Genomic DNA, 16,824 nt, shown 5'->3' on the forward strand with positions numbered 1-16,824 from the left:
CCAGACCCAGAGTTCAGGCACCATGACTGGCAAAAAAAAAAAAAAACTGTGAAAAGCTCATTTGTTGTCTCTTCTCAACAAAACATAGAATAATTATCATCATTAGAGCATCAAATATAATTAATATGGTAATGTAATTTCATATAGTTGTTGCCTTATTGTTTCCTTTATAATTCATTGTAAAACAAAAAACATAATTTATAAAGCACACCTATTTAAAACATTAATTTAAAAATATTCATTGAACTAGGAACCTATAATTCTAGCTCAAGAGAGGGATTTAATAACTGTTTTTGTTTTTTGTTGTTGTATTTTTTCTTTTTTGAGTCCGGTTGTAGGGCCTGAACTCTGGGCCTGGGCACTGTCCCTCAGCTCTTCAGCTCAAGGCTAGCACTCTACCACTTGAGTCACAACGCCACTTCCAGCTTTTTTCTTTTTTCTTATGCGGTGCTGAGGAATCAAACCCAGGGCCTCATGCATGCAAGGCAAGTGCTCTACCACTGAGCCACCTTCCCAGCCCGGATTTAATACTTGTTAAGAGAGGAGCAGTCCTTCAGAAAAAGCATCACAGATACTTTCATATTATAAGGTATCATGACAAATGTAGGCCTCCTAAAGTTTCGTGTACATCAAAGTTTTGAACTTTCTTTTTAAAAAAAATCCAATGATGTTTGTTTGTCCAATTTTGACATCCATGGTAAAAATAAAACATCTGTTGTACCATTTTTTAAGAAAAAATATACCACGTGTTATAATTATTTCCAACCTTTTAAGAACTTAAAAAAAAATGTCAGTGGAAAATGTATCCATTCAGGATGATATACATAGGTACAAAGACTACAATTAAGTAGCCATATCCAGCAGAGGGAAGTGCTATCTCTAGTCTACATACCACTGAACATTTTGAATCTCAGGATTAGAAACATAGAGGTGTTGGTTTGTTTTCTATACTACTAACTGAACCCGTGCCTTTCCCTGGATGCTGTGATTTTTCTCTATGAAGGTTTGGTTGATATTACAAAGGATCCAGACTTTAGTGGAATCTATGATGAAGATATGAATGAAGATCCAACATATGATCCCAATAGCCCTGAAGAAAAGGCTGTATTTATGAAATACGCTGAGCATATTATGCTAAAGATGACATTCAGTACCACACAAGTTCAACAGCATGAAAATATCTTCATATTTGAAACAGCATACTGGCTTACTAATGCTATAAAATATACTCAGGATTATCTTGATATTTGTACCTACCAAAGACTACAGCAAAGATTGTATCTTCAAAAAAAGGTTATTCAAAAACATTTTGAGAAGAAGAAAGAAATCAGAATAGGGATAGGCTATCTAAAGTTAATATGTTTTTTGATTCCATTTTTACTGAGTTTAAAAAGGAAGATGAAAGTTCCATATTTAAACAGTCTACTTCAGCCTTTTTCAGGTAAGAATGTCACCAAAATCAAATGTATAACTACGTATTAAATGAATAATTCATAATTTCTAGTATGTTGGTCCAGTAAGGTAATTTACCTATAAGCTGTGAAAATAATAAAATACAATCTGATGTTTCCAATATAATGAACTCTTTTGTTTTATATATCTAGTACTTTACATATATTTATGCCAGTTATAAAAGTTACTGGAAAAGTTCTAAGTAAACAGAGAAGTATGCTATATTTATGATGGGTACTGTGAATATAGTAAAATTTCATTAGAATTTAGTGTTCAAAGACATAGCATATTTTGTTTAAAGTTTACAAATGGAATCTTTTTTTTTTTTTTTTTGGTCGTGGGGCTTGAACTCTGGTCAGGCTAGTGCTCTACCACTTGAGCCACAGTGCCACTTCCGGTTTTCTAGTGGCTTATTGGAGATGAATCTCACAGACTTTCCTGCCTAGCCTGGCTTTGAATCATGATACTCAGATCTCATCCCTGAGTAGCTAGGATTACAAGCATGAACCACCAGTGCCCGGCTAAATGGAATCATTTTTGATTTCTGAAAACAAAGATTGAAATATCTGTAAAACTAAAGTAAAAGAAGGCTCTGTGTGTGTGTGTGTGTGTGTGTGTGTGTGTGTGTGTGTGTGTGTCTGTCTGTCTGTCTGTCTGTCTGTGTCTGTGTCTGTGTCTGTGTCTGTGTCTGCCTGTCCGTGTGTGTGTATGAATGTGCGTGCTCCCACACTGACACCGAGACTTGAACTCAAGGCCACGGCACTATCTCTAAGCTTCTTTTGCTCAAGCCTAACACTTTACCACTTGACACACAAGTCCACTCCCACCTTTTTTTGGGGGGGTGGGAGAAGGTAGTTTATTGGAGATAAGAATGTCAGAGACTTTCAAAGCTGGCTATGAACCACAGTCCTCAGATCTCACTTTCCTGAGTAGATAAGCCACAAGTACCTGGTTAGAAGGCCTTTACATTGTTAAAAACAAATAGAGCAATGTAAGAGAAACTACCTTCAATTTAAAGGTAACAAAATAAGGACTTGTTTGTAAAGAATCTTTGTTGTTGTTAACAGTACTAAGGTTTGAATTCGGGACTTTACATTTACTAAGTTGGTGCTCTATCGTTTAAGCCATGCCTTCATCCCTACCATTTGCTAGTTATTTTAGAAATGGAGTTCAGGTGACTTTTCTTCCTGGGCTGCCTACAACCATAGTTCTACAGATCTCAGTCTCCTGAATACCTAGAATTACAGGTATGAGTTACTGGAACCCAGCTGTTCACATAAAATTTGATAGAACTTCATGCAAACACTGTGTTACTCAGATTATTACACAGTTCATATATTGTCATTAGTGTCCAAGCATGTAATAATATAATAAGATTTCTATTTAGATGGAATTTTGGGTAGAAAGTTTAGAAATCATTTAGTGAAAAGTTGTGTCATAAGATAAAGATGATAAAGATTTTTCATGTTTGTGAGCTATATAAAATGTAAACATGTTGAAATGTGCTTGCTTTATGGGGCAGGATGAATTAAACTGGGAGAGCCTTATGTGAGAAGAACATTATTTCTGTATTTTATTACGTAAACTATTGGAACTAAAATGTTAATAGTTGTATTTAGGTCGTGAGATTAGGGTGTTGTATTATACTTTGCACTTTCAGATACCACTTATATTTCTCAAAATACATTATGTACCTTACGTTAGTGACATCTACCAACTATTCAAAATGCTGAACATTATCTTTGCTAGACTTTTAGAAATTATTATTAGTTTTTTGTGTGTGCTGTTCTTCAACTCAGGGCCTTGACACTGTCCCTAAACTTTTGTGTTAAAGCCAGCAGCTACACTTCAAGTCCCAGATCCAGTTTATAGTCAATCAGAGATAAGAGTCTCACAGACTTTACTGCCCAGGCTGGCTTTGAATTGCAACCCTTAGATCTCAGCCTCCTGAGTAGGTAGCTAGGATTAAAGGCATGAGCCATCAGCACTCAGCCTAGAAAATTTTTTTTTTAAATTAAGTTGTATGTGTGGTTTCATTACAGAAATATGGTCTGGTTATTTTACTTAAATGAGAGATAACGACTTGTTTCTTTTTCATGTCTTTTTATACACACTAACTCATACATTTTAATTCATTTAACTAGCTTTTCTAAGACACATAATTGCAGCTCTTTTCTCATATTATGAGATAAATATGTCTTAAATTCATTCCTAGAATAATATTTTGATTATGCATTTTAAATGTCTTACAGTAAGCTTCAGAAATACTAAAAATTTATTATATGAACACCTTATTCATTATTTGTATGTATACATACTAAGAGTATGGATGATTCAATAGGCAGTAATTGCCAATATTTAAATTCCAAGATTGTTTTAGTTTGTATACATGAATGAGAATTTAGATATCCAAAATATGATTGTATATGTGCTGTTAACTTTTTAAAATAAAATTTTGTTTTCATTTTTTGAGATGACAAGGTCAAGACAGAGCGGGAACTTCCTCCATTTGTTTATGGAAAAGATTTTAAGTGCCAGAATTTTCACTACAAAGAAAATCAATATTTTCATGTTCATGGAGGAATTGAATTTGATATCAGCACACCTCCAATTGAGAATGCTTTGGAAGATTTTAAGGTTTAAATTATTTTTATTCCAGGATGGTTCGGCCTTCTACATCTCTTTTTCATTCTGCTTTGTTGTTGGAAATCGTTCCTATTGGTACAGGCATTATGTAACTTTCAAGGAGATTATTCTTATACCTCACTATTCATCTTAACTTACATTACCTTAACATACATAAATTCAATGCAACTGTATCTATAAGATGTGTTGGATGCCAAAGATGAAGAGATAAATAAGCTAGGTATAGCTGTCTTCCTCACAGAATTTAGAGATTTCCAATGAGGCATATTTGTCCTAGAATAGTTGATCATGCACTTTATACGGGTATAATTTAGCAATGTAGATTAAAGCCTGAAAATGTACATTGGTCTAGGATTTGTGTTTTCAGACATTTATCTAAGGAAACAGTCTGATAAGTTTTTAAGTAATTATTGCACAGCACTATGCATATCATTGAAAGGAACATGTATATTCAATAGAGGCTGATGAAATAAATTATGGCATATATACACAATGAAATGATAATGACAAATATCTATGTACATCAGGCAGTAAGATCATTAGTCAGGGCTAGCCTGGGCCAGATAGTGAGATCACCACTTATATAAAAAAGAATGAAGAAAGGGAGAAGGGAGGGAACATGGAATGAAGAAAGAGAAGGAGGAGGGAAAAAGAGAAGGAAGGAAGGAAAAGATGAAAGAAGAGATAAAGGAAAGAAATTCCTGAACATTTAGTATAGCTCATCAATTTCCCTTCAATTTCTAGCATTTGGATATACTTTTGTATAAACATCATATCTCAATTGTCATTGCTTTTCTATCTAGTCTATATTATATACAGTTTTTCTATGTTTTTTCAACTTTAGTCTCATAATAGGGATTAGATGTAGTCACGATCAGGATTTTCCAGGATTTTGTATTGAAAATTGCCATGTATGTGTATAAAATTTCATTTAAAGGAAATTTTGTAATTTCTTTAAATTTGTTTAAAGATATGTTTAGTAATATAATTCATATTTTAGAACAACATACAAAAAATACAGGATTGTGCTACTAAGACATTTGCAGAAGATTCAGGATATAAAGAACATTACTCAATACCAGTCATGGAATTAAACGGAAAGAGGTAAGGAGCTTTCAGTAATTATCCACACTAGCCACACTTGTTGAATGGGTGAAAGTAGCCTTTAGTATATATTTGCCTTTATGGGGAGGGGTGGCAGGTAGAAAGAATTATATCACATCCTCAAATGAAAGTGAACAGGTTCTCAAACTAATTCCATCCACACACTGAGACCTATTGTCTCATAAGCTTGGAATTGAAGTGAACGTTAAAGAAGGGAAGGTTTGGACTTTTCACTCCTTACAGTAGTTCTTTATGGCCTTTCCTGTAACTGACCTAGCAGGCCTCATTTTTCTCCTTCGGCAAATGGTAAAGAGTTTTCTTAGATAGAGAATTACAAGGTCATTTTCCAGAAATTAGTTTAATGGAGCAAATCTCTAAGACCTCCTAAGAATACGAGTCAAGATCCATAGGAGAAGGGAACAACTGTCACAAATACTGCATTTACAGTAAAAACAAGCTGCATTTAGAGAAGAAACCCAGGAAACTGACAGCATCAGTGGCTGAAGTACTCACTTTTGAAATCTGTGTGGGAAAATACTCATTGGGAGGCAGGAGAGGAGGAAGGCCAGTTTTTATTGTGGTGACAAACAACCCTATAGAGCAGAATAATTCTTAAGTTTCATACTGCTTCCATTGAATAGTGATAGAGGCCCTGCAGGATTTGTGCAAGTATCTCTCCCACACCACCCCTTGTCCAGGGACTTGGTGGGTTGGTTTGGAGGTGCAGTTCCATAAGCCATTGCTGTAATAAGAGCCAAGGAACTATTACCCAACATATCATTCTAGACTCAAGGTAAACTAACCCCAAGAAAGTAAATGTTGACAAAGAATAAGAGAAGAGGAAGCACACAGTTAAAAGATAAACTTGAGACTCCTTCACCCAGAATTTGAACCAGTGGCTATTTGGTGTGCCCCAATCTCTGGCGTGGCATAGAGTCAAATCATCAGTAAGAAGACATTTCTATGTATGATTTGATTAGTCATAGTTGGTAAGTATGTTACTGCCACATTTACAATCAAGTACAATTTAAACCACAATTCTGTATTTGGTTACTATGGGGAAAAAACAAGTTTTGTTAGCATAGAAAAAATAGTATATCACTTCAAAGTTAGAAAAGTCTTTTTTTTCTTATTTTTTATAGCTACTACGTGATCTGTTTTGATCTTGAAATATTTTATCAGCAACTATATAAGACACAATGGTGGGGAGCTATAAATGAGATAGTGAACACTCTGAGAATGAAAAGACTTCCCCTTACAGAAGCTCAATTACATGAACAATTTAAGAAGAAATTTGGTTTCAAAAAATCTATGAAATGCAAGGTATGTCAGTGACTATCACATAATTTAGTGTACGAAGTTTTATATGATCAAGCATATGTCTGTATGTTTTGAACAAATAGTTTATAGGTTAACTAAAACCTTCAATGTAAAAGAAAACTTCCACACTTTAATAACTGAGGGTACAGTTCTATTTATGATTCTTTATCAGTAAACACAAACTATTAGTGAACTGGTTAATCATAACGAGACCTAATACTTACTGACTTCTTATATTGTATGGAAAGTAGTATTATAAATCTGATTCTACATACAAAAAGTTTGTAACTGGAAGAGCTTGGCTTCAGTCCTAGGATTGAAACCTAAAGGAGCAAACGTATTATCCTGAACCAAATTTTACATCTGTTTAACATACCTTGACTTAACTGCTTGTGGGACTGATCAGATATGCTCACTAACTTGCCTTCTGTTTATTTTAATAAGAATACATTCAAATTTAGTAATATTCAATTTTTTGAATGTTTTTATTATCTAAATAGTTGTACAAAGGAGTTGTCATTCAACAAAGCAACATGCTTAAATTTAAATAGTAGTCTGAATGTCTATAACAAGAATGTAACATTTTAAATTTATTCTTTATTATTGTCTTTAAGTAGTTGTACAAAGGAGTTGCCATTCAGTAAAGCAGTTTATGAATACAATATATCCTGATCAATGTCACTCCTCTCAACATCCTCACCCATCTATCCCCATCTACCCCTTCAGTCATATTTCTTAATTTTGTAGGATATACATCAAGTTGTTTTTTTTTTTTTTTGTCGGTCGTGGGGCTTGAACTCTGGGCCTGGGCGCTGTCCTTCAGCTCTTCAGCTCAAGGCGAGCTCTCTACCACTTGAGCTACAGCGCCACTTCCGGTTTTCTGGTGGTTTATTGGAGATAGGAGTCTCACGGTCTCTCCTGTCCCGGCTGGCTTTGAACCACGATCCTCAGATCTCAGCCTCCTGAGTAGCTAGGATTACAGGCGTGAGCCACCAGCGCCCGGCTTATACATCAAGTTTGACTGCATTCTTCCCCCAATCTCCTCTTCATTTGTTTACCTCTTTCCCCTTGATCCTTCCCCACCCCTTTTGTGTACCCACTTCTTGGTGTTTTACCTCTCCATCTTGAGACCTGGAGCAAAGAAATTCCTAAATAAACTACATTGCACTTAAGTTAGCAATGATCACCATCTACTTTTAAAGGATATTAGAAAAGTCATTTGTTGTACTAGGTGCCTCATGCACTCTATGGGTATAATTTAGCAATGTAGATTAAAACGTGAAAATGTACATTGGTCTAGGATTTATGTTTTCAGACATTTATCTAAGGAACAGTCTGATAAGTTTTCAAGTAATTATTGCACAGCATTATGCATATTATTGAAAGGAGCTTGTATATTCAGTAGAGATTGATGAAATAAATTATGGCATATCTATACAATGAAACATAATGATGTATATCTATATATTTATATATTATTAAAAATGAAGAAATAGGGGCTGGGAAGTTGGCTCAGTGGTAGAGCGCTTGCCTTGCATGCCTGAGGCCCTGGGTTTGATTCCTCAGCACCACATAAGCAAAAAGAAAAAATCTGGAAGTGGAGCTGTGACTCAAGTGGTAGAGTGCTAGCCTTGAGCTGAAGAGCTGGGGGACAGTCCCCAGGCCCAGAATTCAGGCCCCACTACCGAAACCCCAAAAAACAAATGAAGAAATAAAAACAAAATATTTATCTACTCTTTAAATTGTATATAAAGAAATTTATAAAATTTACCTTAAAAACTGAAAAGTCCCAAATATATATATATTTTTAAGTTCCATGGTTTTATTTTGTTTTGTTCTTAGTTATTTGTGTTTTGTGTGTGTGCCGGTCCTGGAGCTTTGCTGGTCCTGGAGCTTTAACTCGGGGACTGGGCACTGTCCCTGAACTCTTTTACTCAAGGCTAGTACTTTACCACTTGAGATACAGCTCCACTTCCAGGTTTTTGGAGATTAATTGGAGATAGAGTGTCATGGACTTTCCTGCCTAGGATGGCTTCAAACTTCCATCCTTACGTCTTAGCCTCTTGAGTAGCTATGGTCCTGGGCCTAAGCCACAATCACCTAGCTTAAAATTTTATAGCTCTAAGAACTTTAAGCATTGTCCAATGAGCAACTTTCCACCTAGGTTTTGTGAATAGATGTCATGTGATTATGTTAATATACCACATCTTTTTATTTTAAAAACTAACTCTGGCCTTCTTAATAATTTTAGAGTATTCCATTTGGTATGAAGTCTGCTGTTGAAAGAGGCTTATCTGCTGTTTTTCATACATTTGGCCGTAAAACCTCAAGCTCATCAATCAATGTTTCAGATGAAGCAGGCTATACTATTTTCCATCATGCAGCTCTACACAACAGAGTTTCTGTTATATGTCAACTGTGCAATGCTAACTTCAATGTCAACCAGAGACGCTTTATTATGTTCAGCCAAGGTATCATTACGTTTTTCAACCAATTTTTTCCTGTTTTCTCCTTATTTAACATTAAGAATTAAGCTTGTGTCAGGCACTGGTTGTTCAGATCTGTAATACTGCCTACTTAGGAGGCTGAGATCTGAGGACTGCTATTGCCAGGAAAGTATGTGAGATTTATTTCTCCAGTTAACTACCAGAAAACTGGAAGTGCACTGTAGCTCAAAGTGGCTGAGTGCTGCTGCTATTCTTGAGCAAAAAGAGTTCAGGGACAGCTCCCAGGCCCCTAGTTCAAGCCCCACCCACTGCAAAAGAAAAAAAAAACAATTAATGTTGATTTGTACAGCAAATTAAAATTTGTTGTTGGTGTTTTTAGCAAAGTGGAGAGTTTTTATTTCACTTAAGAGGGCTCTTTTTAGCTTAAGTATGATTTGTTGCTAGCTTACATATTATTAAATTTGCTTGTATCTCATTTGAATGTAAGCTTTATCAATAACAAGGATCTAGCTGGGCGCCGGTGGCTCACGCCTGTAATCCAAGTTACTCAGAAGGCTGAGATCTGAGGATCTCAGTTCAAAGCCAGCCCAGGCAGGAAAGTCCGTGAGACTCTTATCTCCAATAAACCACTAGAAAACCGGAAGTGGTACTGTGGCTCAAGCAGTAGAGTGCTCGCCTTGAGCTGAAGAGCACAGGGATTGCGCCCGAGCCCAGAATTCAAGCCCCATGACTGAACAACAACAACAACAAAAAAGCAAGGATCTGTTTTACTTTGTCAATATCCTAGTATCCAGAAGAAAGCTTGACATTAGTAGTTGACCAGGAAGTATTTGAATATATGGACAAATGACTACAGGACAACATTTGATTAACACTAGCATTATTAAAAATACTAATGCATTGTAGAAATTCAGAGAAAAGAGAAAGAAATATGACCATGACCATCAGCTCTCAGAACATTCTTAGCCTTATTCCAAAGTTCTCAATGAGGGACTAGTTTCTTTATATAAAATATACTAAAATTACATTTAGTAAGATGAATACACTAATAGTCAAAATATTCATAATTATATTTAATAACACTAGTTCATTCTTGTAGTATAATTTTAAAGATTAATAGCTTCCTACAAAGATAGTTTCAGATTTAAAGAGCTATTTGTTTAAGCTGAACATGGCAGGACAACCCTGTAATACCATTACTTGAGGCTGAGAAAGGATTGTGAGTTCAAGGCCAGCTTGGGCTATATAGTATGACCTGTCTTGAAAAGCAAAAAAAAAAAGAAAAAGTCCAGTCATTTCTTAGTATTAAAAATGCATATTGATTTTTGTATTTTTGTACCTACTAGAATATCTTCAACTTGCCCAAGAAATAATTTGAAAAGGAAACTATAGATTCCCCCATAACTATAAAGGAAACTAGAGGTATATTATTGGGAATGGGTAGCACAACAATAATGATGATAAGAAAGGGTGATTTTTTTATATTTTAATGAAGACAGCTACCTTAAGATAATGATTAAAACTTCTCACATACCAAAATAAAATTTCATGCTTTTCTATTTGTTGATAATGGTAGATTTGAAGTTTGGGAAATGTTCAACTCTACTGCCATTTTATAGTTTAAAAACCACAAAATTATCCCAACACTGAGTTTTGAACAGCAATGTTCAATGTTTCCAGGCAATGTTTCCAGGCCTATGGTGGTATGTGGTATCAGTTGCATGCAGTAGTTAGTAGACTAACAGTCTCAGTACTCTTTCATGTAATTCAGACATATTCTACACATAGCCATTTTATTCTATTCGTATGAGGCTTTAGGGCTCATGTAGGAAACATTTTATCAATCATGCTTCTTATGGGTCTTTTCTTTATACAACAGATTCATCCAAAGTGGACATGAAAAGAGAAAGAAATGGTAAGACATGAGTAAAATATTCAGTGTATTTTAAAAAAGTTATTGTGTATACTGAGGCTTTGCTTATAGCATGTCATCTGAAAATTCCTTGTTGCTTGAGATAATAACTATTTATTGATATTCTTCTAGGATTTTCTTTCATTTTTTAAATACATAATTTGCTATACCTCTTAATTTTTACAAATTCAATCCCCAAAATGTCTCTGTCATATATGATGTTACACTTAAAAGATAAACATATGCATAACCATGTCTGGGATTATATGTGTGTGTTAAAGGGTAAACATTGAATATGTGAATCAAAATCGCAAAACCAAACTCAGTAAAACTATTGAATAATAAGGAGAAAGGGCTGGGGAATGTGAGAATAGGTGAGGGGGGGGGGGTCAATCTGATTAAAGTACCATGGGAAAGCCTCTTTGAATAAAAGACATGCACTTTAACAAAAACTAATATTAGGAAGATGGAACATATCATCTGGGGTGTGTGGGGGGAGGGAAGAACAGAGAGTGAAGGAGGATGAATATAGGCAAAATACTTCATGTGACTAATGTATGAAAATGAAACAATGAAATCTATTGAGATTGATTTGGGAAAATGGGGATGAAGAAGAGTAACAAGGTGAGTCTAACAAGGGGAGTTTGATCCAGGTATATTTATGCATATAGAGACATGTCAAAATGAAATGCCTTTGTAAAGCTAATTGACACTAGTTTTTAAAAAATCAGTTACAGGGGCTAGGAAGTTGGCTTAGTGGTAGAGTGCTTGCCTCGTGTACATAAGGCCCTGGGTCCGATTCCTCAGCACCACATAAGCAGAAAAAAGCCGGAAGTGGCACTGTGGCTCAAGTGGTAGGACACTAGCCTTGAGCTGAAGAGCTGAGAGACAGCGCCCAGGCCCAGAGTTCAGCCCCCACAACCAACAGTTAATAAAATGTAGCTTTATTGGAGTAATCGTGGGGTCCGTACTAAGTGGGGAGGAAACAAAAAATTTTCGAGAGACTGTACTTTCATTTCTGAATAATTAAAGTAAAATTTATAGAGAAAATACTCTAAAATGGAGAGAGAAAGGGATCAACTTGAATTGGCCACCTTACATTAGTAGGTAGACATGGCAAAGCTGATATGACATCAGTGAACCTGATTTCATTTTCCTCACTTCACCAATCTCTTGCTGTTGCTTCCCATTGACAGATACTGTTAAGAAGCCACTAGTGGGTCCCACTGGCATTTTTAACTCATTAATAAACTATAAGAAAAATCTTATAATTAAGGTTTTCTTATCCCATTAATGCTTTTGTTGGTTTCTACTCCATTAAGTTATGATTCTCTGTATTCATCTGACTCTCAGTTTGGGGGCATTAGGTCTCCATGTGACCTAACTTCCCTGGTAAATCTAAATAAGGGTTGTTGATATTACAATAGGTAAGTTTTACAAAATTGATTATTAGGGTAGAATAGTGACTTCTGAATTCCTAACATTCCAGACCAGAAATAGGAAGAATAAGTAAAAAAAATTAAATATGTAGATTTAGGTTAGATAGTATAGATACCAAAGGCTATGAAAAAAAGATCGTTAAACAAGTAGAAGGTCATTTAAAGTTTATGAGTTGAGAGAGATTTAAGGAAAAAAAGTCCTTAACTTAAGAACTACCATTTAAGATGATGTAGGAAGGAAAGTCAGTTAGTATTTAAGAAAAAGAAGATGTCAGAAAGCAGGAATGGCCCAAGATAACTTGCATAATGCATGATCCAGATCAGAGAGACTTGAACGTGAAAGAGCACTACTGAAAATTATGCTAGAGTAATAGGTACTGACCAGCACTTTCCATGGTAACCTGCAATATGTAATCACCTTACATTCCAGGAGTTACAAGAAACCCAAACAGAGTAGGTTTGGTTGGAGGTGGGTTCATGGAAGGGAGCTGACCTAGTTGAAGTAGTTGTAAAAGTTAATCTGGAGCCGGTGGTTTCTGTCACTGTTCTTCAAAATCCATTGAGAAGCCACTGAAGAGTTATTGAGAAGGGCAACAAGGCAGATATTAATTGGGAGTTGATTATGGCTTGGATTACAGTAGTGGTGGCTGTTGTAGAGATAGCTTCTTGAGATACATAAACTTGGTGATAGACTGGTTATGGAGAAATGAAGAGAGGTATCAATAATATTCCAGGTCTCTGGATTGTAGAACTGAAAAGACCGTGATGTATTTCACAGATTTAGTAAGCAATCAAAGAAGACCAAGTTTGGAGGAAGAAAAATGGTTCAATTGTATGTTAAGCTCTATGTGACATATAATAATGATGAAATCAATCCATAGTTCAGGGACGGTATTATATATAATATTGGGAATAATCAATTTATAGCTGAGAAATGAAGCCACTGAGAAGATAGAAAAACCTAAGCTAGAACTTTAATGTTCTTTTGGGCATAGAAACAATGAGAAAGTCCCCAAAGAAGGCTGAGGAGTATCCATTGAGTTAGGAGAAAATAGTGTGATATCACAAAAACCAAGGGGAGTAACTATTTTAAGTAGGAATAGTGCCCATCATATAAAATACTTTTTTTTTTTGTCAGTAGTAGGGCTTAAACTTTGGGCCTGGGCACTATCCCTGAGCTCTTCAGCTCAAGGCGAGCATTCTACCACTTGAGCCACAGCTCCACTTCCAGTTTTCTAGTGGTTAATTGGAGATAAGTCTCACAGATTTTCCTGCCCGGGCTAGCTTTGAACTGTGATCCTCAGATCTCAGCCTCCTGAGTAGCTATGATTATAGGTGTGAGCCACTGGGCACTGGGCTTAATTACTCTTGAGAGGTAAGTAAGATGAGACTTCTAAAATACTCACTGGATTTATTAACAGAGGCCTTTTTATAAGTGTGTTTTTTTTCAAAATCCAAATGATATCGCCTAAATATCTGGATAAAATAGAAAATAATTTAAACAACAAATGGCTTATTTTATCAGAATATTTTATATTATCTGTCTTAAAATATTTAATATTTTCAATGTTACTGATTTTTTTTCATGTAAACTAGTATGACATTATAATGGTAAGCCATCCTGAGTTAAGCAAATATAGGTTTGCCTGAATAAATTCTTTAAGTGCTTATTTTGCAGATTAAAGCAAGTCCTACTCGGACTGGCTATAAACCATGATCCTCAGATCTCAGCCTCTTGAGTGGTTAAGATTACAGATGAGAGCCACCAGTGCCTGGCCACACAGGTATTTTTTAAGGAACACTAGTTCTTTGACCACTTCAATAATTGTCCATCATTTCCAGGTCCAACACCTCTACACCTGGCTGCACAGGCTTGCTCCTTAGAAGCAACCATCTGTCTACTCTGTTTCAAAGCTGATTACACTCTTTCTGAAAAAAGAGGCTGGATGCCAATTCACTTTGCAGCTTTCTATGACAATATCTGTATCCTCATTGCTCTTTGTAGAAAAGAACCTAGTTTATTAGAGGCTGAAGCAACAGCTGAGTAAGTCATTATTTGTAAGAATATAAATTTTTAGAGCTGGGGGTATGACTCAAGTGTTGAAGCATTTATGTAGTAAGTGCAAGGCCTGAGTTCAAACCCTAGAAACATGTTCATATACATGATACACACACACATGCACACACGTACACACACTCATAGCTTTGCTCACACATTGACATAGTTGTATGGCAGAAGATAGAAAACATAATAATATACTTGAGCAGCACCATATGCTGAACCTAGAGACCTAAAGACCTCACTATCCACATAGAATATAGTACAATTTTTAGATAAACCATTAGTTTCTGCCACAATGAAGAAACTGGGATTTGTAATAAGATATGAAATGTGAAGAAATGAGTTGACTACTACTACTTGAGCTTCATTTTTGTTACTTGTAAAATAGATTGATAAGATTTGCCTTCATTTTTCATTCACTCAGAGTTATTATAGGGAATAAACAGAATAGCATATTTTAAGAACTTGGTACAACATCGAATTCCAAAGAAATCATAATAAACACAATAATTTGGGAAAGAGGATAGGCACCAATACTATGAAGAGCTAGGGGGGCAAATCTATTTACATGGGGAATACAGAGGATGAAAACTCCAATGGAAGGAAGGCAATGGTATAAATCAAGAGTTCTTCCAACAGTACTTTCAAGAGTTTTACAAAAAGTATGATACCATAGGTATGCTCAAATCCTATTGTAATGTGTTCCTTGATGTTTAGGAATCAGTGTACTCCACTGTTACTTGCTGCAACTTCAGGAGCACTGGACACTATTCAATATCTCTTTTCTCTTGGTGCTAACTGGAGAAAAACGGATACCAAAGGAAATAATATAATTCACTTGTCAGTGCTAACTTTTCACACAGAGATACTAAAGTATATAATAGAGTTAGATATTCCTGAGCTCCCAGTTTGGAAAACTTTGGTGGGTGAGTATGGAACTCATGATTTCTTTGTAAATAAATTTTCTGATTATTATTTGTTTAACTATTGATACTTAACTAATATATAGAAGTAAAATCATGCATATTTTAAGCATTAAAATAACTGAAATAAGTTGAGTTAAAATAAGAAATAGAAATACAATATACACAATGGAATTCTATGCCTCCATCAGAAAGAATGACATTGCCCCATTTGTTAGGAAATGGAAAAACTTGGAAAAAATTATATTAAGTGAAGTAAGCCAGGCACAAAGAAACACAAGTCCCATGGTTTCCCTTATTTGCAATATCTAGTATATGTATGAGTCAAGTGGAAAAAGTCAGATAATGTGATGTTAGGAAAATGAACCCTTAGATAGGTATTTTAATGTTTTTTTTTCTTTCATGCATGTGTTTCTAACGCATTTATAAGATTCTTTGTTGCTTTGTATGTCCCTCCCCCACAGTATAACCCCCGCTTTCAATATATTTGATGTCAGTATAACTTGTGGAGGAGATGGGGAAAAACAAGTCGTTTAAGGATTCAGGTGGACCTGTTGCAACAATGAGAAGTACAAATTGTCATGTCAAAAACGAGCTTTACAATGTCGGTGGGGGGGGAAGGATTGGGTGGGGGGGAGGGGGGAGGCTGGGAAGGGAGGTGAAGGGTAAACAAAGGAGGAGGCTGCAATGCTTGGTAAGAAATGTATGCATTATCCTGCCCATGTAATTGTAACCCCTCTGTACAGTATGTTCACAAATAAAATTAAAAAAAAGAAAAAAGAAAAGAAATAGAAATACAGATAATAAAGAGCTATATTTTTGAATGCAAAAGTAGCTTTCTTTGATTTTTTTTCATACAATACTGGGGATTGAGCAGAGGCCTTTGTACATCCTAGGCAAGCATTTTTGTTTTTAAAACAGCATTTTACAACAATTTTGAAAAGAAATTTTAATTTATTAATTTTGAAAAATAGAGCCATAATGACAAAGACAGCTTGATACTAGTACAAAAACAGACCTGAAGACCAATGGAATAGAATAGAAGATCCAGAAATAAAATCACAATCTTACAGGCAGCTGATATTTGACAAAGGAGCCAAAGACATACAGTGGAAGAATCACAGCCTCTTCAACTACTGGTACTGGGAAAACTGGGCAGCCACATGCAGAAAACTAAAAGTGGACCCCAGCCTATCACCATGCACCAACATCAACTCAAAATGGATTAAAGACCTTAACATCAAACCTGAAACTGTGAAACTACTGCAGGACAGAGTAGGAGAGACACTTGAACATAGGAAGAACTTCCTGAACAAAGTTCCAGGGTCACAACAAATTGGAGAGAGACTCGACAAATGGGGCTACCTTAAAAAGTTTCTGCACAGCTGAAGACATAGCAACCAAACTAGAAAGATAGACAACTAACTGGGAAAAATATTTACCAGCAATATATCAGACAAGGGATTAATATCCAGTATATATAGAGAACTCAAGAAACTAATTCCTCCCAAACCCAACA

General features: G+C 35.5%; 1 protein-coding gene across 1 annotated transcript in view; it reads left to right on the forward strand.

The window, feature by feature from the left end:
* Ankar (ankyrin and armadillo repeat containing) overlaps window positions 1–16,824 on the forward strand; it is a 65,866-nt gene that overhangs the window by 4,109 nt on the left and 44,933 nt on the right. Inside the window, exons 3-10 of the mRNA XM_069995839.1 lie at window positions 1,004–1,441; window positions 3,926–4,089; window positions 5,099–5,202; window positions 6,345–6,525; window positions 8,774–8,993; window positions 10,849–10,884; window positions 14,163–14,364; window positions 15,100–15,308. Of these exons, the coding sequence (XP_069851940.1) occupies window positions 1,004–1,441; window positions 3,926–4,089; window positions 5,099–5,202; window positions 6,345–6,525; window positions 8,774–8,993; window positions 10,849–10,884; window positions 14,163–14,364; window positions 15,100–15,308 (1,554 nt within the window). The remainder of the gene's footprint in view (window positions 1–1,003; window positions 1,442–3,925; window positions 4,090–5,098; window positions 5,203–6,344; window positions 6,526–8,773; window positions 8,994–10,848; window positions 10,885–14,162; window positions 14,365–15,099; window positions 15,309–16,824) is intronic.

The sequence above is a fragment of the Dipodomys merriami genome, unplaced genomic scaffold (assembly GCF_024711535.1).
Source record: "Dipodomys merriami isolate MVZ:Mamm:240054 unplaced genomic scaffold, mDipMer1.0.p SCAF_49, whole genome shotgun sequence".
Taxonomy (NCBI): domain Eukaryota; kingdom Metazoa; phylum Chordata; class Mammalia; order Rodentia; family Heteromyidae; genus Dipodomys; species Dipodomys merriami.